Below are 27,568 nucleotides of genomic sequence, written 5' to 3'. Positions count from 1 at the left end.
AGGTCAGGCATTCAAGACCAGCCTGGCCAAAATGGTGAAACCCCATCTCCACTAAAAATACAAAAATTAGCCGGGTATGGTGGTGGGCACCTGTAGTCCCAGCTACTCAGGAGGCTAAGGCAGGAGAATCGCTTAAACCCAATCGGGGAGGAGGTTGCAGTGAGCCAAGAGACTCTGTCTCAAAACAAACGAACAAAAACAAACAAACAAACAAACAAACAAACTTGGCTGCTATGTCAATAAGATAGGTGCTGTTTGTTAACGCAGCATAACCTTGTCTATCTTGGCAGGCCGCTGCTGGTTCCCTTCCTCAGACCAGAGCCCCAGCCAGTGATGATCACATGTGAACGGGAAGGGGAGGGCAGAAGATGAAAGCAGCCCCTCAGACTCCACCTGAGCCAGGGAAGGGCTCTCCTGGATGGAAGTGAATATAACTGAACCATTAGCCAAGCCAATTCAAAGGAGCCAAAGGAAGATTCTGAATGAAGCAGCTTCTATCACCAGCTACCCTGAGGCTATCCCACCAGCATCTTGGTGCCTGGACTGGAACCAGTCACTGGATGCAGAAATATTCCAGTTTTTCTGCCTGGCCTAGGGTGTGAATGTTAATCTGAGATTATGGTGTGTTTTGGAGGGTTTTAATACTCTGTCTTTGAAGCCTGGAGCCATCTGTCTTCTTCCTGTGTTCCCAGCCCAAGGCCGACACAGCTGGTGCTCAACAAACGTTTGCTGACCAAAGAGTGGGAGAGTACGCCTCAGACCTCACCCTTCGTCTTTTTGGTATAAGGCTGCTGAAGAGACCCCAAAGGGCCCATGGAAACAATCACTCCAGAGACCAGCTTGCCAAGCTGCTGTCGGTTTGCTGGGAGAATCCTGGAGCTTCTCTAACCACAGATCAGCCTTTGGATGAGGAAATGTACAGACATTCACCTCTGCTGCTTGTGAGAGCATGGGGTGGGGGTGGGGAAGGCACTCAGGCAGGGGCCAGAAGCTCAGGTGACCTTAGTTATGGCTGGGCGACATGAAAGGCCCTGGCGGTCTGCAGGGAAGTCTATCCCCTGTCTGTGGGAACCTGGAGTCCCGGTACGACGGAAATGCCATTGAGACTGCTGGACGGGCCTCTGTCCAGACCACTCAGCCTTTCACCAGAGACTTTCAGTTTCAGTGGAGAGAGTGGTTTCTGAGTTGGAGGAAGAAGAAAGAGGGAGAGGAAATTGACTGGGCTCCCAGGGTGATGGGCCGGGTTTGTGGTTACCGATGGAAACCTGGAGAAGTGTGCGAGCTACATCATTCTTTCTTTCAACAGACTCAGAGTGTCTGCCCTGGGCCAGGAACTCTGCCTGACCTCCCAGATGAGGTGTGTGTCTAGAACCTTTCCTTGGGAAGGGAAGGAGAGGGCTGGGGTATGGGGGAGCCTGGACATGAAAAAGAACTACCCTCTGACGGTAACGTTTCCCCTACTTACTCAGGGTCTGTATGTGCCAGACAGTGCCTAGCACTTTGTATACATTAGCTTATCCAGCGCTCACAAACATCTCTGAGATGGGCATTACAGTTCCATTTCCAGACATGCGTCAAAAGCCAAACCCAAGCCTGTCTGCACCAGAGCCTGTGCCCTTAACACAGACTGGTTAATATAAATCTGATTTTGTTTGTTTGTTTGTTTTTTTGAGACAGAGTCTCACTCTATTGCCCAGGTTGGAGTGCAGTGGTGCGATCTCGGCTCACTGCAACCTCCACATCCTGGGTTCAAGTGATTCTCCTGCCTCAGCCTCCCAAGTAGGTAGGATTACAGGCATGTGCCATCACGCCTGGCTAATTTTTGTATTTTTAGTAGAGACGGGGTTTCACCATGTTGGCCAGGCTGGTCTTGAACTCCTGACCTCCAGTGACCCACCTGCCTCGGCCTCCCAAAGTGCTGGGATTAATTACAGGTGTGAGCCACCACACCCAGCCTAAACCTGATGTTTTTAATGTTCTGGTATTCTCTTGGTTCATTTCCTCTCATTTTACTTTTCTTTTTGATAAAGTCTAATGTCAAATTCACAGCATCATTGTGATGCTTAAATGAGGTAATCTATCGAGGACCTAACCCAGCCACCTGGGACACAGGAGGCACCTGTCAGTGGTGGGTGCCATCACTTTCTGTTCTCCTGAAGATGCCAGGCTGTCTTATCTCCATCGTGCTAAGGAGGACAAGGCAGGTGGGTTCTGGCTTTGGTCATGGGTAGGCCTGAGTTTTAAAGCGGGAAGACCAAGAAGGAGTCATTGGGAGGTGACACACTGGGGCTGAAGGCAGAGCTGTCTGTCCTACACCTGCTGCCACCTCTCTCCTTTGCTTCTCTGGACTTTGCTTCCATGGTAGTGGCATTGGGAAGGGAGGCTGCCCTTTCACAAAGTACACAAGCTCTTACTCTGACTTCCAGGCCCTTCTGAAAGCAGGCAAGTCCCAACCAGGGAAACCTAGAGGCTGGGAGGAGTCTCAGCCTAAGCTTGGACCCAGGGCCGTGTTCTTCTTGGACTGTGCCTGAATGGATTTACCCTCATTTCTTCCTGTCCCAGCCAGTCTCGAGAGCATATACCCTGGGTGTCCTACAAGCCTGTGACACCCCAGCCTGACAGGGACGTGGTGGCAGCAGAGCTGCCAGGGGTCTTCAGAGCTGGCATGAGATAGGCGCGGGTCTGTGAGGAGTCCAGTTAGCAGTGTCACAGCACCTTTTGGCTGGGTCTGGGAAAGAGAAGGATCTGGGGTCCCTTCCTCCCTCCCTCCTTTCCTCCCTTTCTTCCTTCCTTCCTCCCTTTAGCATTTGTTGGGTACTTATCAGGTGTCCATGCATGGGCCATCTAAAGATATGGCCCAGCCCTCAGGAGCTCACAATCTAACAAGCTTAACAAGAAGGCTGACACTCCCAGACACACCGACTCTTCCTCTGCCCCATGAGGAGAGCACATTTTTCAAGGCAAGAGGGCAGAGGTTACAGAGATGTTCCTAAGGTGTCATGTGGATAAAGCTGTTCATGCTCCCCTGCTGCAGCTGGCAGACAGGATGCCAGAATATCACTGAGGGGATGGAAGGGCTCAGAAATTCCCATACGTGTCTCTGTCCATAGGCGTGGGCTCAGCATCAAGGGGCCGGGGCAGGGACAAGCTAGAAGGCGTGTTGGTGGTGGGCAGTGTTTGGGGAGGGAGAGGTGGGTAGTGGGGTGGCAGGGCGCCTCCCTCCTTCCCGTTCCTTACCTTGGCAGTGTCCTTTCCTGACCATGATGTAGCCCTGATCACACTCGCAGTGGTATGAGCCCTCGGTGTTGGTGCACTGCCCCCCGCTGCACACCCCTGGCTGCTCACACTCATTGATATCTGTGAACACACAGAAAAGCCCTGAGTCACCGCCAGCCCTGGAGGATGGTGGAGGGGGCGGGGTCCTGGAGCATTCCTTCTAGAGGCCAAGGACAAAGGATGCCATGCTGAGGCCTGGGCAGGGAAGGCATGCTTGCTGCAGCCACAATTGGCTGGAGGGGCTCCTGGGCCCAGTCTGAAATTAACTAGCTCAGGGCCCTCATAACCCTGAGTTCCTTTCTCTCAGGGGAGGCTACTCTGGGGACCCATGGGGATCCTTACAGCTGTTTCCTCACCCTCATGCAAGGGCTGGTCTGGAGGTGGGGTAGCAGTCCATATGGTATACCTTCGGAGGCCAAAAGGACTCCCACCCTGCTCCTGGCCCCACTATATCCCCTTTGGGTATGCTCCTGGAGTCCGTCCTTCCTTCCTTCATCGATTGATTGATTGATTGAGACAGAGTTTCGCTCTTGTTGCCCAGGCTGGAGTGCAATGGCGCAATCTTGACTCTCTGCAACCTCTGGCTCACTGCAACCCCCACCTCACTGGTTCAAGCTATTCTCCTGCCTCAGCCTCCTGAGTAGCTGGGATTACAAGTGCCTGCCACCACACTCAGCTAATTTTTTGTATTTTTAGTAGAGATGAGGTTTCACTATGTTGACCAGGCTGGTCTTGAACTCCTGACCTCAAATGATCCACCCTCCTCAGCGTCCCAAAGTGCTGGGATTATAGGCATGAACCACTGTGCCTGGACTCCTAGAGTCCTTCCTAAGGACCTTCTTAAAGGTTAGGAACCAAGCAGCCAGTGAGGGATTGCATTTTAGGTAACCATGGATCTGTAGGGTGTGGTTTCTGTCATTTTTCCAAAGTATGTTGGTGTCCCACCATGGCTCTAAAGCCCAACCCCACTTACGCCCCTCCCCTGCTTAAACTCCTACCAGAGACCCCTGCTACCTCCAGTTCTGCTTGCAGCCTGGCTCACAAGGCCTTTGCCACCTGGCCCAGCTCTGCTGTATTTGCTAATTCACACAAGTCCCTTGGTATAGCCTCAGCTATTGCGGATTTCAGTGGTCCAACCTCCAAGCCTTTGTTCACACAAATGCTTCCACCTGGAGTCTCTTTCCTCACGATGGCCAGCAAATCCCTGCCCCCATTTCAAGGACTGGTTTAAAGCATCACCTATTGGTCCTCTGGGTCCCCATCCCCTGTCCCCACAGTCAAATTAATCAAGGCCTCACCTTCCCACTCTCCCCCTTAAACTGGGACTGACACAAACACTTTACAGAGTCCTTGTGCAGATTAAATACAATAATCCAGGTGAAGGGTTGAGCACTGCACCCGCCTGGCATAAGGTAAGCACTGCAGAAATGTTAGCTATTATTATCCTAATGTTAAACCCCATAAAATCCCAGCTCCTCAGCCTGGCATGTGAGATCTTGCATGACCGGCCCCAGCCTGCTTCTCATCTGTTTCCTGCTGCCCACACCTCTCCTACCCTTGCCTAACCTCAGGACCTGTTCCTGAGCCTCTGCCCGCACTGTCCCCTTGCCTGGAACAGCTTCCTACACACCAGCGTGACTGCCTCCCAGTCATCTCCAACCCAGCGTCCCCTGAGGGCCCAGCTCTCAGTGTACCTGTTCATTTACTTGCTTCTTCCCTAATGGGAACATGCCTTACTATCTCAGCATCTCCAGTGCCCAGCACAGAACCCCAGTAAGTGCTTACTGAAAGAATCGAATAATAATCATTTGTTCAAGGACAGTGTCTTCATTTGAGCAATACTTCATAAAACTCCAGTGCACAGCAAAGTCTCCGCCAGAAGGTGGGAAATGCACACTCCTAGGTCCACAGCCAGAGATTCTGATCCTACTCTACTGGTGGGCCCAGGAACTAACGTTGTTATAACTCTTCAGGCAATTCTGGAATAAGTGGTGTTCACTGTGAGAAGCCGTAATCCCAATGAAAGAGAGAAGGGAACTTATAGACAGAGTCATGTGTGGGAACCATTATCCCCTGAGGCCAGGACGACCGTCTGATACATGGTGCTGGAAAACTCCCTCGCTCCATGGAGAAAAATGGAGACGTGAATAGAGAAAGACCAGATTCTTAACAGCCATACAAAGATGGACTCCAGATGAATCAAAGCATACCATAAAAGGCAGAACTAGAACTCAATTAAGGTACAGGAGAATATCTTTGTGACTTCAGGATATGGAGGGATTTCTTAAACAAAGCCCCCAAAACACACACAAATAAGGCAAAATGGTGAATTTCAGTACATCAAAATTAAAGATTTCTGTTCCAAGAAATGCGGATAAGCTTAAAGGATAGAGGACAAAATGGGAACGTTGCAATTTCTCAATGCAGCCAAGAATCTAGAATATATAATGGACTCCTAAAGAGCCCCAGGAAAAAGCAGCAACCACTATTGGAAAACTGAGCAAAAATGGGAGCCAGCAGTTTACAGATGAGGAAACCCACAGGCTAATGTATGAAGAGAGCCTTACATGTTTTGGTAAACATTTACTTAGATATTTAATATGTAAACAATTTATCTTATTGATAATATAAATTATAATGACATATTAATTATATACATTATTTAAATAATCCATAAATCAGTATAAGTATCAAATCATTGAAGTAATGAGATATTACTTTATGAGACTGGGAAACTTCAGAAGGTGGGTGTTATTCTGGACAAGGCCTCTTCCAGTGGCAGCCAAGCCCCACTGGGAGAAGCACTTAGAGCCAGCCTTGAGCCCCAACTCCCGCCTCCCAGCTGTTGGGGCTGGCAGAGACATCTGGGACATCCAGGCTGGCACGTAGCAGAAAGCCGTGTCTGCACCAGTCCTGGTGACACCATTCCCTGCAGCAGCTGCTGCTTATCCCAGGCCAGCTCCCCAGGCTGGGTCTGCAAAGAGCAGTGCCTCTGGCCCACAACACCCACCTAGACCACTGGAGCCCAGAGAAGCCCCCTTCCCTTAGCCTCTCTCCTGACTCCCTGTTCTGAGCCCTGCCCCTTGAGTCAGCTCCCCGGAAGGCAGCTGACCCAGTCACCACCGTTCTGCTCACAGACTGCTACTGGCAGCCCCTGCCTGTGAGACAGTGTCCAAATGCTTCAGCCTGGCACTCGAGACATTTCCCACACTGGCCTCTTCCTCCAGGTAGCCCTGCTTCAGTCACACTGCATTCATCATTATTCCCAGAGCATGCCAGGCAATGTTCACTATTTAAGTCTCTGCAAAGACGCTTCCCTCTACCTGGAGTACTCTCTGCTCCCTCCATTCCTATTCATGCTCCATGGTGGTGTCCAACACCCTGTGTGTAAGGGGAGTGTGTCTTTGGAAGCAAACCATGCTTTGGAGCTAGAGTGATTTGATTCTGTTTCTAGCTCTGTCACCACTAGGTATGAGGCCCCTGGGTATTTCAATTCACCTCTGAGCCTCAGTTTGCTAACCTATTAAATGGGGCTAAGGATTTCCACAACATGGATTTGGGATGATGAGCTTCATATAACAAAATGCGTGGGACAGTGCCAGCATATAGTAAGTGCTCATTAAACGGTAGCTATTCTTGGTCAGGTGCGGTGGCTCACACCTGTAATCCCAGCACTTTGGGAGGCCAAGGCAGGTGGCTCACAAGGTCAGGAGTTCGAGACCAGCTTGGCCAATATGGTAAAACCCCGTCTCTACTAAAAATACAAAAATTAGCCTGGTGTGGTGGCGGGCACCCATAGTCCCAGCTACTCAGGAGGCTGAGGCAGGAGAATGGCGTGAACCCAGGAGGCAGAGGTTACAGTGAGCCAACATTGTGCCGCTGCACTCCAGCCTGGGCGACAGAGCAAGACTCTGTCATAAATAAATAAGTAAGTAAGTTAGTTAGTAAGTAACTAAGTAAATAGATGGTAGTTATTTTTATCTGCTCCAGCTCCAGCACCCAAATAATCTCATACAGAACTTGCTTCCTCATCTGAACCCTACAGTGTCACCATTCACACCTCACTCATCTCAGCATCGTCAGAGCTTGGCACACTGCCTGGCACATCGGTGGTGCCAACGCATGAGAGCGCAGTGAACACCGCCCGTGATTCTCCCGCTCCTCCGTTAAGTTAGGAGGTCTGCCCCTTCTACTTCCCTTCCCTCCATAATCAAGTGATTGGACCTGGATGGCTTTGGTTTCTGTAGACTGGACCCTTGGAGGATTAGAACCCGAGGGGATCCTGGCAGCAGGAGGATACACAGCTTCCCTGGCCTCCTTGGGGGTCTGGCCAGAACCAGCCATGTGAGCCCCAAGCACAGGCAGGGCCCCTCTTGAGGTGAAGGATTTACAACTGGATTATGAATCTTAAGGTGTTGCTTAGAAAGTGCTCCTTATATTATTTGTGAACTTAATCATAAAAATGTATGTGGAAAAAAATGTATGTGGGGTGTTTTGCATCATTAAAGGGTTTGAGTTGGAAGCGTATTTATCAAGGGTCCCCTGGCAGTGGGCCACATCTTCCCAGGGAAGTTCAAAGCCCTGCAAGTGTCTCCAAGCTGCTGGGAACCCGTGCTCCTCGTTCAAAGGCACACTACTCCCTGGTCTGCCAATAGTCCCAGCCTGGTGTCCTCATGGGTCTCCCTCCTTCCCTAAAATGAAACCAGCTCCTTGTCACTCGGAGTTTGGGGGCCTGGTATATAGTCCTCATCTCCAGCCATGTCTCCTGACCCTGTGACACTCTTGGTTCCACCCACAATTCCTTAGGGCCTTTGCAGAGATTGCTGGCTTTTGGATTTCTACCCCTCCTTGCCACCGGCATAGGGTCAGCCTCCTCCCAGATCCAGGCCAGAGTTTTGGTCTCTCCTCCCTCAGCTGCTCACTCCCCTTTCTGCAGCACGGTGTATGGGGGTGTGAACCCCTGGTTCCTCTTCCACCCCCTTGAGACTGTGGGGCCTGGCCAAGGGCAAGGGTGGACTTGGCTTACCTTGACACTCCTGTGTGGCCTCCGAGGTGGCCAGCGTGTAGCCAGGGTAGCAGAAGCAGGAGTAGGACCCCACACGGTTGATGCAGCGCCCTTTTCCCCTGCAGGGGTCCCTCAGACACTCATTGTCATCTGACCAGAAGGAGGCAGGGAGGGAGGTCAGGGAGGCCAGCAGTGCTGTTCTTTGGGCAACTACCAGCAACCTGCCCACACTAGGGGCTGGGCAGGGGATGGTGCTCTGTGGCAAGGAAGGGGTGAGGGAGTGGAGGAGACTGCGAAGATGAAAATCTCTAAGGCTGGAAGACATAAAGTCAGCCCAGCGGGCCCACTCAGGCACCAAAAGCCTGGGGTGACTGCCAGCCCCTCCTCTCTGCCACTCGACTCCTTCCCCCAGTAGCCTCATCATTCCTTTCTCCTCTGAAACCACAGTGGATATTTCTCCCTTATTTGAAAATACTGGGGGGAGGAGGAACGAGGTCCACACTTGGTGATTTATCTTAGCCTCAGACCTCCCCCCAGGGATGACCCTGCTGGAGACATTTGCAACTGGGGCAGATCTTGGTCCACCTCCAGGCAACAAAATGGTCAGTTTGATGGGTGGGCTGATCTCAGAGCAGAGGGCTGCCAGGCACAGGTCAAGATGAATGCAGTGGGCTGGCTTCCATGCTCCTGGAGTCCTGGAGACTCATCGGATGGGACTCACCGAGACTAGTCTTCCCCTGAGGGTTAAAGTTAGCTTTGTCCACAGGGACTGCGCTCCTCCTAAACTCATCAACCACCCAGCACTGCTTGGACCTTCTGCTTCTTCCTGGACTCTCAACTCGGCCTCCTAGCCCCTGCTCCCATCTACCCCAGCCGCCAAGTAAGCCCAGGGCACCCAAGTGAATACCCGTGCAGTAGGCCTGGCTGGGGTGCAGCTGGTAGCCGGGGCTACAGACACATCTGTATCCATCTGGGAGGTTCACACAGGTTCCAGGGCCACAGATGTTGGTGGCTCCAGCAGCACATCTATCAATGCCTGTGGGAGCCAGAGCAAAGCAGAGGTTATGGCAGGGTGGGTGCTGGACAAAGGCAGTGGAGCAGGGTGGGGACAATGAGTGGCCAGGGTCTAGGGGCCTCAGAAGGCCAACCTTAGCCAGGCCCTCCCTCCCATACCCATGCACAGCTTGGCCTTGCATAAGACCCTAGGGGGCCTCTGCCCAGCACCCCGAGCCCTACCCAGGATGGAGGTCACAGTAGGGCATCCCCCCCACCAAGATCTAATAGGTCACCCATATTTCCAGCAAATTTGCAGCAAAACTCCTCCATCCAAACCCCACCCTGAAAATGAGCCCGACTCCTACCCAGTGCCCAGTGCCATCCCTCCCTGCAACTCCTGTCCAGTTTTCCCTGGACAGACAGAGAGACCTGGTGAGTAAGGTGCTTGGGGAAAACTGCCAGGGGAAAATGGGAGAGGTGAGCTGGGGTCAACTGAGCAGAGCCTTGAAAGCCACATTGAGACTGGCCTGTAACAGGGAGTTTGTGAAAGGTGGGGGTGGGTCAGAGCAGTCCTGGAAAGGCCACTCGGGCAACGAGATGATGGATGAACTGGTATGGGAGGTATGGTGGGTCCTTAAAACCTGTTGAAATAATGTAAATGAGAGTCTGCCATGGGTGGTGGTGATGGGGTGGAAAGTGGGGAGACAGCTGCAGAACTGAGAAACAGTTTGGAGGCAGACTCACTGGGACTCAGGGCTGAGGCTGTGTAGACAGCACAGACTGTAGCTGTCTGAATGGTATCCCCAATACTAGAAAAGTACCGGGCACTTAGAACATGCCAAATGAATGAACAAATGATGCTTTTGCCGTTGTGTCCACCCTGAAGTCTTTGCCTGGAGCCCACATGCTCAGGGGTCCCTGCCCTGCCCCCATAGCTCGGGAGAAGCTGAAGACCCAAGAGAATGGGTTGGGAAGTGGTCTGTATGTGGGTATACAGTCTGCCAGATTGTACTGAATTGAATGTACACCCAAGGCTACCCTCTCCCTGGGCCTGGCTCCAACTGGGGGTTGTGGGGGCCCTCAGCTGGGTCCTAAATGTCTGCCCAGAGGGGTGAGGTTACAGAAATGGCAGAGAAGGGGGATAGGGCAAAAGGCCGAGGCTGGTGGTGGCAGTGGGGACACTCATGCACATGCCAAGAGCTACTGCTGAGCTTGGCCTGGCCCCTGCCCCCTGCTTCCCATCCCTTCCTCCAGGCTCACTTTCCTCATCAGAAATTCAGCACTCTGCACACTCTGCCTGCGGAGCAGAGGCCAGAGGGGACGCTCCCTGGCGCAGCGCTTTCAGCCAGAAGAGACAGGTCCCGGGAGAGGTCAGTGGGGTGCACCTGGGAAGGCTGGACCCCCTCTACCCACTCTCTGGGCTGTTCCACCAGGCTGCAGGGGCTTTCTCTTTGCTGGAGGAAATCCAGAATCCCACCATCGCCCTCACCCCCAACACAAGGTGACTGGGTCTCTGGACCCAGTGGTGAGGTTAAGAGAGGAGCCCGGGGAGCGGGCACACACGTGTACAGTGGGCAGCGGCTACAACACCCACCTTGCTTCTCCTGCACCAAGTCCCCAGACAATGAGCCTTTAAGGAGGGCACATTCCAGAGCAAGGTGGATTTGCCAGGATCACCCCCACGCCTGCCCCTCGCCCCCATCACTGTAGCTGACCAGAGGGAGAGGAATGCAGACTTGGTTAAACAACCTTGAGAAATAGAACCATGTTCCTTCCCGAAAATCAGCCCTCCCCGTGGGCAGGCAGTTGCTCGCTGCCAGGGCACTCTGCTGACTCAGGGGAGCGGCCTGGAAGAACCAGGACCCCAGCGGCCCTCACTCCCCATGCTCCCCTTCCTTGAGAGGGACCCCCAGATTCTCCTGGAAGACCCCTGGCTTCCCTCTCCCATGGTGTCCCTTCTCTTCCCCGTTCTGGGCTTGGGCAGTGCTCCAGACTGGGCTCTTATTTTCACAAGAGGGACCCTGTGCTCTTTGTAAGATGAGGCCAGGGGTGCAGAGCCCAGCTGGGAGCCTGCTGGAGACTTTACCTAATTGGAAATGCGAGGGGGCATTCCACTCATGCCCCTGCCCTGGAGTTGGCTCTGGACAGACACAGCTCACAGGGCAGGGTGCAAGGAGCCCCAAAGGTCTGGCTGCAGCTACCTGGGGTGCTCAGGGTCACCAGCACATCGGTGGAGGGGGTCACTTGTTCTTCCTGTATCTCTGGAATCCCCTGTTCAGGCATTGGTGGGGTTGTGGCATTCCCTGCGGAGGAGAGAGGGGAAGAGGTGGGGTCACAGTCCTTTGGCCGGCCGTGGCCGCTCCCTTTTCCCTGGTGCTCAGACTTCCAAGAACGAAGGGTGAAGCCTGGGGTGGGTCACTCCCATACCTTCCAGTCTCCTGAAAGTTGATCTGGCCCCACCTAGAGAATCTGAGAGCTCTAACAGGCGTTGGAGCACATCCAGTCTAATGCTCTTTTATTTCAGGGCCAGGAGACTGAGGCTTGTAGAAATGGCCACTTGTCCAAGGCCAGCCAGCTTGTTGGAGGCACAGCTGACACCTGGGTTTCCTAATTCCCACTTCAACATTCTTTCCCTTCTGCTTACAAAGTGTTTCACAGCTTACAGAGCTCTGCCACAAATACCAACATCTTATTTGCCTTGAGAAGCCACAAGACAGGCTTCAGTGTCTTCTACCATTTTATAAGAAGCATGAGCTCAGCCTTCCAATGTCTGAACCCAACACCAGTGACAGGCAATTAGTGGTTTCAGGACAAGGCCTCCTGGGGGAAAGAGTCTAGCGACCCAACCAACCACCTATTTCAGCTAGTGCTGTCTCTTTGTTCTGATTTATGTGCCAAGTGGTGCCATGAACTTTGCAAAGAGTTCTGTGGCTAGAAAACTATCTGTGAAGTGTCATGGGGTCTCTTGCTGACCTCACAGCACCTTAGGTGTATAGAGAGCTCCCAGAAACAGCACTCACAGGCCACGTCCTTCTCACCCTCCTCTGATGTGTGTGAGCGTGGACCAGCTCACACACAGTAACTCCACTCCTGATTAAGGCCTCTTTCCTTCCCTTCTCTTTTGCCTGGGAGCCGCCAGGAAGAGGGACTCACCTGTGACCCAGGCAGGTGTATGGGTGACACTGGTCGTGACCTGCACAGAAACAGGAGAAGGTCGCTTTTGGCTCCTCTGTCGTCCCTGTGATGTGCCACCTTCCATCACACTCACCCCCATCTCCGGGCTTCCTACCAGCTAGCTCATTCACGTTTTCATTCATTCCAGGTATTGATGAGTTCTTACTCTATGCTGGGCATTCTGCCAGACACGTTATACCCACTCACTTCATTAACTTTCTCAACTATCTTATGATGGGAGATTGACATGATTAAATGAGCTGATGTACACACTATGCCAGCTTGGTGTCATGTACATAGTAGAAAATCAGCAAGTTTGGTGTCAGCTATAACCCTCCCATCTCAACACAGTAACCGAAGCTCTGGAGGCTCACTAGAGTGCCTGGAGCCACAGGGCCAGTGTGGGAAAGCCAGACTGCAGGTTACACCTGGTGTCCCTCAACACAGCCAGTGGACAGAGGTTGCTGAGAGGGGGGACATAACAGAAGAGCAGGCAGAGGGTGGAAAAGGCCCTGGAGGCTGGCTGTGTCTATGGGGACTGGAGTTAGAGCTTTGGCCTGGGAGGATGTCATATAGTAGCCCAGGGAGAGAACAAGCCCCCTCGAAGAAACTGTATTTGGGGACAGTCAGGTATGCAGGGTGGAGGGGCAGGGGATAGAGTAGGGACTGAGAGGCTGATGAGGGAAGAAGCAGATCTCCTCTTCTGGAATGTTTTCCTGGGACGACACCCAGTTTTTCCCAGGGGAATCTTGGGCACAGGGAAGGGAGTTGGATGCGCCTTTCTCAGTGAGGTGGTTTGAGGCTGTTCACAGCTGTGCCCGCACTTCCCCGTACACCACTCCCAGAGGATACCTGGAGGTTCAACTAAACCGGCGCAGAAAGTGCCAGACCCAGAATGAACTGCAAGCAGCTCCACACCTCATCTGCAGTGCTTAAAGCTTGAGTGACAGCCGGACCTAACAGGACATGTTCCTACTTCCTTTCTGAAGGGGCCCCGGCCCACCCCAAATGGGAAAATGCTTGCACAATGACTGCTCCGTAAACAGGAGCTGTTGTTATCACTTCCTTTAGGGTAAAACGGTCTTTGGATCAATCCTCGCACTTGGTCATCTCTTCAAGTAAAATCCAACAGATGCTCCATCTTTCTCCCTCTCCTCTGTCATGAGACACTGCCCTGGGGCCTGAGCTGCTACCAGGTCCTGCTCTCTGCCATGCTTGCCCGGCCCCCTAATGGGAGGACGCACTCACCTGGCCAGCCTGAGAGTCACCTGGAAGGGAAAGGTGACAGCGTGAGCTCAGGGAGGAGGGTCCGGCTGCCGTCTTCCCTCACCACCACCTGGGCGCCTTCACAGTCTGCGCCCCAGACCACGTCCCCAGCAGGGCCGGCAGCACAGAAAGCTTGGACTCTTCTTACCTGCCTCTGCCCCTTCACCCCTGTAGGGACTGGCCACCACACAATTCCAGGACCCCAGGTCTGGAGAGCCTGAAGATAGCTCAGTGCAGCCTCTCTCTTGGTAAGTGGAAACCCCTGCTTTCCTGTAAGGCCTCGGGTGACAGGAGTCCCACTGGCTCCCGGGCCTGTCCACCCCATCCATCCTGGAGCCACCTCCTTGCACTGCTACCTCCTCCCTCCCACACCTCCCAGCCAGGCTGGGTCACTCAGCCCCCTGCCCTGGGCTTTGGGCCAGGGGAACAGTTTGAGGAAGGAGTGGAGTTGCTCCAGGCTTGGCCGGTGTCCTGTGTCCACAACTGGGGCTCTGTCCTCACTTCCCTGTCTCTTCCAGATTCCTGGAGCAACCTGACCAATCACATAGCTTGTTGGCCCTATGATGTTCCAGGCCTCCTGCACTCAGTGTTACCAGTCACCTGGGCATGACTTCTCCACGGTTTTCAGGGCACTTGCAAGGAGAGCCTCATACCCAGCCGCCCTCCAGCTCCGTCCCTCTGGGGTCCAAGGCCATTGAGCTGGAGTTAGCACTCTGACTCTAAGGCTGGGCCAGGGGTCTGGCATGCAGGTCCTCAGGACCCGCCTGCCAGCTATTCAAGCCTGTAGCAAGCACCAGCCCCAGAAGCTGCATGGCCAGAGGGCAGGAGATGGAGAGGCCTGATCGCTGGGGTGGGGGCTGTGGCTGACCTTTCCCACCTCCACAAGCTACTCCCTAGGGCGTGGGCACCTCTTGACCCCATATGGAAGAGGAAGTGGGTGGGGCCTTGCTGTTGTAACAGGCCATGAGAGAAGGCTGCCAGGGTTGGGTGCTGCCGCTCCAAGCTCCCTTTTCTAATGCCACAGAGATGGGATGCCCAGGCACCCAGGATGGACACCCACACTTCTCTGAGGTGCTAGAAACTTAGGGGAAAGGGGAATCCCTCAGGCGTCTCCCCCAGCTCAGATACCCTTGTCAGGGACGGTCCCGGCCTCGAGCCAGGTGTCTGTGATGACCCGGAGTGGCTGTCTGTCTGCTGGCCCAGGCAGTGCCCCGCTGCTCCTCTGCCCTTGCTCTCTTGGGGGCCTTGCCAGTTCCTCCTCCTCGGCTTTCCTCATGGACAGGCGAATGTCGGAGCTGGCATAGGTGTAGCCGTGGCCGGCAGGGCAGATCTCTCTGAAGGCCTCTGCAAAGCCAACAGCCGGAGGACAAGCTGAGAGGTGCTGTTCCTGCAGGAAACCAGGGCCCTCCTTTCCCTCCCTTTGGGAGACACGGCAATTATGGCAGCAAGGAGGGAGGGAGCCCCAGGTTGGGATAAACACATGAACAGGCAGGGAAGACTACTTTAGTCTTCCAGATTGAGGGAGATCTACCCAGGCCCGGCAACATGGTCACTAGCCTTGAGGAAGCCCCTGGGCAGTGAAAGCTGGGATGGGAACAGGGGGTTACCTGTGCCAGGCAGAGGGCATTTCTCACACTCGCTGCCCCATGCTTTGCCCACACGGCTGCAGCAGCATATCTGCTTGGTGATTCGCTGGGCCAAAGGCAGGGTGCAGGTGTCAGGCCCAAGCGACCGGTAGCACAGTCCCTGCAGCATGGAGATGGCCTTGTCCGCTGCAACAGACACAGCACGTGGAGGTGGGCAGGTGGCCAGTGGGAGGGGAACACACAGCTGGGAGGGCAGTGGATGGAGGTGTGGCTGGCCACATGCACTCAGACTGGCCTGGCCCATATCTCAGTCGGGAAATTTGGAGCCCTGCAAATGCTCACAAGAACTTTAGAAGGAAGAGGTGTAGTGGAATGTTTCAGCACCTCCCCTTGTCATGTGCCTGATGAGACCCGTGACTCCCCACCTGCATGTGGAGAACCTGAGAGCAGGAACTGAGGACGCAGCTCCTTGTCTCCAGTGCTGAGTTTAGAAGTGTTTGCTGAAGGCCCCACGTGTCCCTAGGGTTGAGCAGGGAGCAGTATGTCCTAAGGACCACGGCCTCTGTGGGAAGATGAGGCAAGCTAAGGCCCGATGGGGAGCTCAGAGGACAGGGACCCTATATTGGGTCATCTCTGTCACCCAGGCACCTTCCATAGTGTCTGGTGCATGCAAATGCTTAGTAATGCTTGTTGAATCTATGCATGGATGGCTAGGCCAATGAGCCAATCAAACATGGAATCAACAAGCCAATCAAAATACTGAGGGTCACTGTGAGTTTGAGCTACACTGGGCTTAGGTCATAGCAATGCCACCACCCTTATCTCCTTTCTTGTACTTTGATAATAAATATTAAAGAACAGTTTCTGTATGTTATCTCAATGGAAGACGAGGAGGCCATGCCAGGTTGGAAGAGTCTGGAATCTGTAGAGGGCTGACTGGATTCTAAGAGGAGGAGAGGTGGGGTGAAGAGGACATCAATCAAAGTTTAGGAATGAATGATTCTGGGGAAGTCCTGGTCAGGCCCAGGACGCAGCAGACCAAGTTTGAATCCCTGCTCCACCATGAAGTACAGGACCTCCTTGGGCCTTAGCTTCTTCACATGTAAAATGAAGATGAGAATGATCATTCCATGGCAGGGGACACCTGTATTTCTGCCTGCCCAGAGTCTGTGTGCCATATTCTGGTATAATCACCCTGTTTCTCCTACGGGAACCACCCCTTTCCCACCCTTGGTCCATGTGACTGGAGTGGAGGCTGGCGCCTTTCTGGCTGAAGGCTTGTGGTCCATACCCCTGGTTCCAGTGACTGGGTCAGGGATGGGCACTTCACCAAGGAGGCCCAGTGATAATCAGCTTCGAGACTATTCCTGGGTGATGGGGGAAAAGGGGCTCATTTTTTATTGAGTTTGCAAGGCTGAGAGGGTGTAGGCCTAGAGCATCTGGTGACCGCCTTCGAAGGAACCATGAAACTGACACAGAGGAAAGAGCAGGACCCCCCCTGCAGACACTGTGGCTGACTGATCAGCCAGCCTGAGGCCACACCACGCCTGCACTTCCTAGTTGTGTGAACCAATGCTTTTGTTTTTTTTTTTTTTTTGAGAAGAGTCTCGCTCTGTTACCCAGGCTGCAGTGCAGTGGCACGATCTCGGCTCACTGCAACCTTTGCCTCTGGGGCTCAAGCCATCCTTCCGCTTCAGCCTCCCTAGTAGCTGGGACTACAGGTGTGCACCACCGTGCCTGGCTAATTTTTAATTTTTTGTAAAGACAGGGTCTCACCATGTTGCCTAGGCTGGTTTTGAACTCCTGAGCTCAAGTGATCCGCCTGCTTCAGCCTCCCAAAGTGCTTGCATTACAGGTGTGAGCTGCTGGGCCCAGCCCCAGCGAATTCTTTTTTGCTTAAGGCAGTTTGAGTTTGGTTTCTGTCACTTGCAATCCAAGGACTCCTGATTAATAAACTTCGTCATGGAGATTAAATAGAGTGAGGTGTGTGAGAGCAGCTTGCCAAAAGTCATGTGCCCGCCACAGGTAAATCACCAGCCCGTCTGTGAGCCCTGGATCTCCAGGTGCAATTTCTGCTTCTAGCAGCCACTTCCCTTGGGACACTGTAAGGAAGGGCTCTGTCTCTTTGAACCCCAGGGTGGAGATGACCCGGGTGGGAATATCAGGAGGCTGGGGCAGCCCTGCCGACTGCTCCACTGGACCTGGTCAGGTGGCAGGGAGGGAGGGAGGCAGAACCCAGAAACAAAGGGAAGAGAAACTTCACACTGCCCATCCCACTTGCAGGGAGGTGAATCGCCGTGGGAGGCTTGGGGGTTGTAACACCAGGGACAGAGGGAAAAGGACACTAGAGGGACATCTCTGCTTCCCTGCATTAAGGATCTTTTTCTGGTACTCATAAATAAGTCACCTTGGATGTCAAACACACCTGTCTGGTAAAGGGATCTTAAGTGATGTGGAGTAGAAGGTAGGGTTGTAAGCCTCTCAAGGCCTTGATCACCTGCCACTGCCACCATGGAAGTTTCTTGAGAGCGGCCTGACATGTTCTCCCCATGCTGGACCCCTCACTCTCTGGGCACCCCCTTCCTATAGCTCTTGCTGTCTTATCTCCCTAGAGCCACTGGGTTCAGTCTCTGGGTGGCACTGGAGTCTTGTTCAACCCCATGGCCCTCCCAAACCCAGTACCAGAAAGTTTGCAGACTGAGGGCTTGGCCGGTTGCAGGGAGCCCTGCTGAGCTGAGAGCGGCCCATCCAACCTGGGCTGCTGCCTCCCAGAGGCCAGTTGGGACTGGTTTTATTTAGCTCTGGTCGGGCCTTCCGGCCCAGGGAAAGCCCCATCTGGGCTGTGGTGTCAGTTCTGCCACTGGGGGTTACTGATAGCCTGGGCCACTCCCCCTGGAAAACACAGAGGTCTCTGGAAACAGGGCTGCCTGGCATACATGCAGGCACATACCTGGACACAATGCTAATGCCCACTATGTGTTCATGGATGAGGAGAAACTTCAGAACCACAGGGGCCACAGGATTGCGGAAAGGCCCTCAGGTCGGGCAGTAGCTCCATGAATGCTATGGATAATCCTTCTGGAAAGGTCACTCAGCAGCCAAGGCTCGGCCAGACATCACAGCAGAGGCCACCCCCACCACCCCCGCCACCAAAGAAAACGAGGCTACGCATGGAACAGAAATGATTAGAAAGGAAAAAAAAAGAGAAATAGAAAAGATGAATTCTAAACTGCAAAGGCCTGGAAGAAATGCCTAGTGTAAAAAGGGAAGTAGTAACCATCTCAGTTCCAGCAGGATGGGCTGATCAGGTTTTCACACTGGGCCCAACTCCAGGTTGAGTAGCAGACACAGGCCCTGAGCATGGCATGATCAGGTCTTGGGAAAATTACTGCCCTGGGCTGGCCTGTGGACCTGAAGGGTCCCATCTTGCCTCCCAGTGTCCTCCCCAACCCCGTCCCTACCAGCACTCACACACGCAGCGGCTCCGCGATGGATCCAGCATGAGGCCAGGTCTGCACGTGCACAGGTAGCTGCCCCTGGTGTTCACACACTCCGCGTCCTTGCACAGGCCCAGGGTCAAGCACTCATTGATATCTGCAGAGTTGGAGGAGATGACCAGCTCATGCCCCTGCCCTGGAGTTGGCTCTGGACAGACACAGCCCACAGGGGGCCTGATGGAGGGGAGGGGCGGGGTGGAGATCCTCAAATACCCTCTCCAGACAAAACAACAACAAAAGAGCTGCTATGTATTCAGTGGGATTCCTCTACCTGGGCCTCAGTTTCCTCACTTGTAAAATGAGGATAATGATAGTAACAACCAGACGGTGTTAGATGGATAAAATAAGATCAAACTGCAAACCACTTAGTTCAGTAACTGGCATGTAACAATGATCATAATATTAAGAGCTAATGTTTGTTTGTTTGTTTGTTTGTTGAGAGACAGTCTCACTCTGTCACCCAGGCTGGAGTGCAGGGGTGTGATTTCAGCTCACTGCAGCCTCCGCCTCCCAGGTTTAAGCAATTCTCATGCCCCAGCCTCCCGAGTAGCTGGAACGACAGGCGCGTACCACCACATCCAGCTAATTTTTGTTTTGTATTTGTTGTAGAGATGTGTTTTCACCGTGTCGCCCATGGCTGGTCTCAAACTCCTGGCCTCAAGCAGTCCAACTGCCTTGGTCTCCCAAAGTGCTGGGATTATAAGCATGAGCCACCTCATCAGGCCTCAAGCACTAGTATTTATTGAGCACCTATTACATGCTACATACTCTGCTGGGTATTAACATACAATACCCCATTTAATTCTCACAAACCATTTTATCAAATAGGCCCACATGTCCTCATTTTACCGGAGAAGAAACTGAGGTCTCAGGAATAACCAGGTCACCCACTGGTTTGGGGAAATTGGCACTGGGCACAGAGTCACTTAGCTGGAGAGTGGCATGTTGACATGCAGACAGGAAACAGATTGAGGGGACTGTTTGGGTTGGAAGGTGGAGAAGGAGCAGCCAAGTCCCTCCTATTCAGCCTTCCTCCAGAGGTCCCTGAGGCACCTCTGTGGGGCTCAAGACCCTGGGAGCATGACTGCAGTGAGCTGGAGGAGGGGGGACCCTGGTAAGGAAAAGGAGGCAGAGGCTGGAGGAAGGCACTGAAGGGGAAGGGGATAGCAAGGGTGCGCAGAGGCTGAGGGTTAGAAGGGCACATCTCCGGGTCCTCCTGAACGCCCTTCCTTGTGCAGGCTGCACATATCCCCCCAAAGACCCGTGGAGGCTAATGCTGTTCTTCAAATAAGGGAGGTGCACTGGTTTCCTCTGTGACCTCAAAGAGGAAACCCCCTTTTCCTGCTGCAAACTTCTCCCTGCCAAGGGGAAGTCTCAGCCCCCGAAATCTGAGCTATGAGGAGTCGGAGGCCATCTTGATGATGGCACTTCTGTTGATGATGGTGATGGCAGCAGAGATGATGTGCATGAATTGCTTGTGAGGGGCACCTACCTCCAGGCCAGGCGATAACATAGGCAGCCCTGTGTCTGCAGAGCCAGGTCACCCACTGGTTTGGGGAAATTGGCACTGGGCACAGGAACGAGGGACTGAAAGGTGACCCAGCCTGAGCACCAAGGGGCACTACTCCTTGATAGGATGCGCCATTGTGACAGGGTGCCAGTAAGAGCTGGGAAGGTGCTACTGAGAAATGGGAAAGGGCAGTGATCCATATGCGTCCAGACTGTGGCCACAGTGGGATGTGGACCTCCAAACCCAAGTCTGACTTGCTTCCCTCTGCTTAAGAAGCTTCTGGGTTCCCCATCACTTCTTAGAGGGAGGCCCTAAACCCTAACATGGTATCCAAGGTCCTCCACCGTGTCCCTAAAGCCTGTGGGTAAACAGGTGGCTCTGATGAGACACTGGCAGACCTGTGGCATCTCCCGTGTGTACACAGGCCATGTACATAGTACTTTCTGGGACACTCCAGACAGTGCAAAATGTTCTTTTGCTGATGGTGTTCACATTGCCTGGAGAGCTTGCATCCTCTTAGTTGGCCAACTTGTACTCATTTTTAAAGTCTTGGCTTGGGTATCACCTCTTCCAGGAAGCCTTCCCTGATCCTCCCAGTCTGGGAAGGGGCCCCCACCATGGGATCCTGTAGCACTCAGTGACCGCTGCTTTCTCTCAAGAACACTCTGCTCATTAGATGTGATTGTTCAGGGGTCTATCTGCACCTGGGGCAGGACTGTGTCTTCTCCATCACTGTGTACTCAACACCTAGCACAGTGTATGTAGCCCATAGTAATCTCCCCTCCAATAGTTTGTGGAAGTAGGAGGGAAGGATGGAGAGAGAGAGGAGAGATGACGTGTGCAGGTGCAGAGGTGAGCAGGTCCCTTCGCAGACACGGAGACCACAGCCACACACGTGGGAAAGGGAGGTTTCAGGGGCAGGGCCTCCTGAGGGAAGGTCCTTTGGTGTCCTGAATCTTGGGGCTCAGTGGAGGGAGGGCAAAGAACCCATTTGAGATCCTGAGAATAACCTTAAAGCTTCAGACTGGGAAACCCACCAGGAGGAAAAGCAACTGGCAACCGTTTAGATATGAACAGCCCCGATTTCCCTCCAAGGGCAAAAATACGTATTTCTCCCTAGAGCCACTGTCTGCTTGGCCCTCAAACCACTGGCTCCTGAGGGAGTCTGACCCTGGACTAGGCTGGGCCAGAGGTCTGCCCCTTTGCTCGGCCCCAGCACCTTTGCTTATCCACAGGCTAGGAATCACTTCTGCAGCCTGGCACCCCCGAGGGAGATAGCCCAGTCACGCAGAGCTTCCCCAGACTCCTCTCTCGGAAGCAACCTCCAGAGGGAGGGTACCGTGGAGGCCACCTGGGTCAATCCCCTGTCTCTGACCCAGCTCCATCCAAAGCAAACCATACAGACAACTATTTGTCCAGTTGTCCAAGCTCCTCACAGGGAGGCCACCTTGTTCCCCACTGGCCTCTGCCAGCCCCAGGAGCCTGTCCCTGGCAGGAAGCCCCCATGCTCCCCGCCCCCCTTCCTGGCTGTGGGTTGAAGCAAGTGGGAGGGAGGCCTGAATAGCTAAGGGTTTTTAGTTGGGAAAGGCCCACAGAGGCCCCAACAACTCAGGCTGACTTGATTTCCCACCCTGGAGCTGAAATTCTTCCCATTCCAGGGAGACCAGCTCAGGAGGAAAGCAGAAGGGCAGGGACTGCGGCGGCCCCTTCGGACACAGCCCCGCATGGCCTAGAGACCCTAGCCTGTGTTCCAGGTGGGGGTGGGTGGAGATGGGGAGGAGGGCAGGTGTCGGCCCCCTTGGCTTCCTCTGTCACTCTCAAGCAAGTCCCTGGATTTCCTTAGGCCCCTGGAATCAGCAGCCTCCCACCACTCCCCCAAGCTGGGGCTTAGAGGGACTCAGTGGAGACCACTCGACCAATGACAGACACTCCTCCTGTCTGGTGCTAGGAGTGTGTCCCAGCATCCCTGAGCCCAGCCCTGGCCCTAGGGGTCCTACCTTGGCAGTGAGTGAGGTTCAGTCTCTTGTATCCCTGAGGACACTCCAGCTGGCCATTCTCAATCACCGGGGAGGCTGAAGAGTAGAGATACAAACAGGTCTCACTGGAGGGCCCCTAGGCTCCTCTGTCACCCATGCTGGGAAGGGGTACAGTCTGGATGTCCAGCCCACCCAGCAGCAGTGAGCCCCAGCCCCTGAAGCCATCGTCCTGGGCAGCTGTGCTTCCTGGTTCTCACCAGACTCCTCTCGGCCTACCTTGCTTTTATTAAAAGCAGTACTAAGTGAAATAAGCCAGGCACAGAAAGACAAATATCACAGATCTCACTGATATATGGGACCTAAGAAAAACAAACAGAGTAGAGTAGAATGGTGGTTACCAGGGCCTGGGGAGAGGGGAGACAGTGATCAAAGGGTACAACATTTCAGTCAGATACAGGAGGAGTAAGTTCAAAAGATCTGTTGTACAACATAGTGACTATGGTTAATAACAGTGTCTCGTATTCTTGAAAATTGCTAAGAGAGTAGATTTTAAGTGTTCTCACCACAAAAAATAAATATGTGAGGTAATACACATATTAATGGGTGCAATTTAGCCACCTTACAATGTATACCTATTTCAGAACAACAGTTGTGCACCGTCCAGGCGCAGTGGCTCACACATATAATCCCAGTGCTTTGGGAAGCCAAGGCAGGTGGATCACCTCAGGTCAGGGGTTCGAGATCAGCCTGGGTAACATGGTGAAACCCCATCTCTATGAAAAATATGAAAATTAGCTGGGCATGGCAGCACATGCCTATAATCCCAGCTACTCAGGAGGCTGAGGCAGGAGACTCGCTTGAAACCAGGAGGGGGAGGTTGCAGTGAGCCAAGGTTGTACCACTGCCCTCCAGCCTGGGTGACAGAGTGAGACTCCATCTCAAATCAAACAAAACAGTGGTGCATCACAAATATATACAATTTTTATTTGTCAATTAAATTTGTAATCCTAAAAATTGTATTATATACTTCACATATATAGTTATTATATATAGTATATACTATACTATGTGCATGTCATATATATAACATGGGTTTTATTGTTATAACTTTTTGCTTTTTATTTTGAAATACTAAAGATACACAGATGTCTGATTGCAGATTGACCAACAAGGAAATGATTCTCAGTATTTTTATGCTGATACACATCCTGCCTTGATATCACAACGTTCCCCCTTACTTTACAGAGAAAAAAAAAAAACCTCAGACAGTTGACATTAAATAAAAACAGGGGAAAAAAATCTCCATTACTTTGGGGGAACAGACTAGTGTGCCAACCCTCTTGAAAAGCTCTAGCAGGGGGCATACTTCTGATCACCACCTGTCTTCACAGGAAAAGGCAGGGGAATACTATGTTTTGTGGAACAAAAAGAGAACTCAGCTATAAGTTTGACAATTCTTTTGCCTATAGCTAGCCAGCAATTCTAAGCAGGCACGAGCAATTGCCACAGACCTTATTCCATACAAATTTCCAGAAAGACACTATGATGTTTCAAAGGTCTTGCTCTATAAAGCTAGCTGCATGGTGGCTTCCTGTAGCAATTTGCCTTCTTCTAGCTTTGACTCCTTTGTGGCAATAGCTTGTCTCTGAATGCTGCACCCTCCATCTCTGTCACCTTATCCCAATTCCTTTTTCTCCCAGTCGTAACATCAGCAGGTACACTTTCAGAGTTGTTTGCTAAAGCTTCTTGTCATCCAGGAAGTCATTTACTGTTGAGAATATATGTTCACTGGTTCATCCTTTAGTGATTTACAAAAAGAGAGGTCTTCACATATATATATATATATATATATATATTTTTTTTTTTTTTCTTCTTCTTCTTTTTTAAGATGGAGTCTTGCTCTGTCACACAGGCTGGAATGCAGTGGTGTGATCTCGGCTCACTGCAACCTCCACCTCCTGGATTCTAGCTATTCTCCTGCTCCAGCCTCCTGAGTAGCTGGGATTACAGGCATGCACCACCATGCCCGGCTAACTTTTGTATGTTTAGTAGAGACAGGGTTTTGCCATGTTGGCCAGGTTGGTTTCGAACTCCTGACCTCAGGTGATCCGCCTGCCTCGGCCTCCCAAAGTGCTGGGATTATAGGCATGAACCACCGCACCCAGCCTTTCATGTATTTTTATTGTTGAAATGAATTATTGCAAATACCAAGAGGCACGTTAGAGATATCTATACTTTTGTCCAACTGTACAGCAAAGTTGAGTGTCTTTGTGGTTTAAAATGTTTTTCTAATCAAGATAGCTTTTATTTCACCATTAGCTGCTCTCTCTGGGCACTTACACACTTAGTGCAAGGTTTGTTATTAGTAATGGCCTATATCAATCTGTATTTCATATGGTCTTCTTGATCATTTGGATCCTGGGGTACTTGGGGGTCACATCTGATAGGTTGTCACGATTTTTACATTGTAATATGGCTGATGACATGGTATAAGACCCCCTGAGAAGGGTCAGCATTGCGTTTTTTAATGACTGCTTATGATTATGGGACTAGTATTATTTTGCATCCACGGTTTCTTTGCAGGAGCTTTTCAGAGCCACCTCTCCATTTGGTGTGGGTTAGTTTAGTTAACACCAGAACACATAACTAAAAAATCCAGTAATCACAGCACTGTGGACTGCACTGCGTTGTAATATGCCAAAGACAAATAGAAGGAGGTGCCACATTTTCTTGGAAGCCCCACTCTTCCCTGAGGACACACTGTGTGCCAAGCATGACATGTGACAGCCTGACATAGGGACAGACCAAGTGAGGACATAAATTAGTAACACTTAACTTTTTTAAGATTAAAAAATGTAAACTGAAGTTCAAAAATGTTTTCCTGCCAGGACTGGCCCGCTCCGGGTTTGCACGTTCCATGTAGGGACCAGGGTCCAGCCTAGAAGGCCGCTCTTGTGGAGACACACAGGGATTCTGAAAACGCTGAGAAGGAGATGGAAAGATGGGAGTGAGGCTGGGAAATATGCATGTCCCTGGCTCGGGGCCTGGTGGTATAAACTGAGGACAGAGAGGAGGGAAGAAAGAGAAGTCATTTGGAGAAACTCAGAAGGCAGGCTGATTAGATGCAGCCCGTGAACACTATGAGGAGCAGAAGGTAGGAAAGAATGATGCAAGGCTGCTGCCAGAGGGCCGAGGAAAGAGACCAAGTGCACATTTGTCTAGTGCTTCAGAGTTGCAAGGCCATGGGTGCACATGGTCCTGTCTGTTTCTCACAACAATTATACCCTAAGGCAGGGACCATCATCCCCAATTTACAGATTAGGAAAGCAAGGCTCAGTGAGGGGTAAGTAACTGACCCAGGTAACAAAGTTGCTGGAGCAGAGGCAGGGTTGAAATCGGGCCTCTAGCTGTGAAGGCCACATCCTTTCTCCTACCTTCTACTGTGCTTCTCTAAGAGAGAGAGAGAGATCAGGAAGAGCTGGGGAGCCAGCAGGCCAGGATGATATCAACTCTCTAGATGTCAAGAGGGAGAAATGATGCTGGGCATGGTGGCTCACACCTGTAATCCCAACATTTTGGGAGGCCAAGGCAGGAGCATCACTTGAGCCCAGGAATTCAAGACCAGCCTGGGCAACATGGAGAAACCCCGTCTCTACAAAAAAAATACAAAGATAAACTGGGCATGGTGGTTCGCGCCTGTGGTCCCAGCTGAGGCAGGAAGATCACTTGAGCCTGGCAGGTCAAGGCTGCAGTGAGCTGTGATAATGCTACTACACTCCAGCCTGGGCAACAGACGGAGATGGAGACAGAGACGGAGAGGGAGAGGGAGCGGGAGAGGGAGGAAGCAGAGGCCCCTGCTTCTTTAGTGATCAGAAGGGGAGCAGCAGAGAGCTTGGATTAGAGCAGGAAGCAAGAGTGGAAACAGCTGCTGGCACCTGTGGAAAACTGTGAGAACCCAAGGAATGGGTGAAGCTGAGAGGAGCTGGGTCCACCCATTAGTCTGGATACATGTATGTGCTTTTTATATAAAGTGGTCTCCTCCTTAATATGGGGAACCTGCCCCCCCTGCCGCTAGCCTGAAGGGAGTGTGTGTCGTGTGCAATTCTTCGTGCAGGCAGGCTTCTAGAGGGAAATAAATGCCAAGCCACTGTCTCTGGGGAAACTCCCATTTTTGCCAACAACCTCCACCCTGAAACCAGGGCCCTCAGCGCCCCTCCTCGCACCTCCCAGAGGCAGTCTATAAGGGGCTAGTTCCTAGCTTCTGTAAGACCAAGTACAGCATGGAATCTGAAAGATCAGTTTAAGGCCAGGCACGGTGGCTCATGCCTGTAATCCTGGCACTTTCAGAGGCTGAGGCAAGTAAATCACCTGAGCTCTGGAACTCAAGACCAGCCTGGGCAACATGGCAAAACCCTGTCTCTACCAAAAATACAAAAAGTCAGCGGGCGTGGTGGCATGAGCCTGTGGTGCTTGCTACTCAGGAGGTTGAGGTGGGAGAATTCTTTGAGCCTGGGAGGTAGAGGTGGCAATGAGTCAAGATCATGCCTCTGTACTCCATGCTGAGCAACAGAGTGAGACTATGTCTTAAAAATAAATAAATAAGGCCGGGCGTGGTGGCTCATGCCTGTAATCCCAGCACTTTGGGAGGCTGAGGCGGGATGATCATGAGGTCAGGAGATTAAGACCATCCTGGCTAACACGGTGAAACCCTGTCTCTACTAAAAATACAAAAAATTAGCCGGGCGTGGTGGCAGGTGCCTGTAGTCCCAGCTACTTGGGAGGCTGAGGCAGGATAATGGCGTGAACCCGGGAGGTGGAGCTTGCAGTGAGCAGAGATTGTGCCATTGCACTCCAGCCTGGGTGACAGAGTGAGACTCTGTCTCACAAAAAAAAAAAAACAAAGGCCGGGTGCAGTGGCTCAAGCCTGTAATCCCAGCACTTTGGGAGGCCGAGATGGGTGGATCACGAGGTCAGGAGATCGAGACCATCCTGACTAACACGGTGAAACCCCGTCTCTACTAAAAAAATACAAAAAAACTAGCCGGGCGCGGTGGCGGCGCCTGTAGTCCCAGCTACTCGGGAGGCTGAGGCAGGAGAATGGCGTGAACCCGGGAGGCGGAGCTTGCAGTGAGCTGAGATCCGGCCACTGCACCCCAGCCTGGGTGGCAGAGCGAGACTCCGCCTCAAAAAAAACAAAAACAAAAACAAAAACAATGTATGTGTGTATATATACATACACACACACACACACACACACATACATATGAATAATTCAGGTTAAA

The 27,568-nt window shown here is 52.3% G+C and overlaps 1 protein-coding gene across 4 annotated transcripts in view; it reads right to left on the bottom strand.

Annotated features, from left to right (window-relative positions):
• The window catches only part of LOC105495791 (latent transforming growth factor beta binding protein 2), a 158,971-nt gene that overhangs the window by 13,757 nt on the left and 117,646 nt on the right, over positions 1-27,568 (bottom strand). For all 4 annotated transcript variants that reach the window (XM_071099844.1, XM_011765571.2, XM_011765572.2 and 1 more), the window contains 10 exons: positions 22,308-22,382; positions 18,775-18,897; positions 15,325-15,489; positions 14,846-15,061; positions 13,700-13,719; positions 12,431-12,470; positions 11,479-11,580; positions 9,189-9,317; positions 8,303-8,431; positions 3,238-3,357 (listed from right to left, as the gene is read on the bottom strand). In XM_071099844.1, coding sequence (XP_070955945.1) covers positions 3,238-3,357; positions 8,303-8,431; positions 9,189-9,317; positions 11,479-11,580; positions 12,431-12,470; positions 13,700-13,719; positions 14,846-15,061; positions 15,325-15,489; positions 18,775-18,897; positions 22,308-22,382 — 1,119 coding nt within the window. The remainder of the gene's footprint in view (positions 1-3,237; positions 3,358-8,302; positions 8,432-9,188; positions 9,318-11,478; positions 11,581-12,430; positions 12,471-13,699; positions 13,720-14,845; positions 15,062-15,324; positions 15,490-18,774; positions 18,898-22,307; positions 22,383-27,568) is intronic.

The sequence above is a fragment of the Macaca nemestrina genome, chromosome 7 (assembly GCF_043159975.1).
Source record: "Macaca nemestrina isolate mMacNem1 chromosome 7, mMacNem.hap1, whole genome shotgun sequence".
Lineage (NCBI taxonomy): Eukaryota > Metazoa > Chordata > Mammalia > Primates > Cercopithecidae > Macaca > Macaca nemestrina.
Note: the sequence above shows the minus strand (reverse complement) of the source record. Positions and strands in the feature narration are given on the sequence as shown.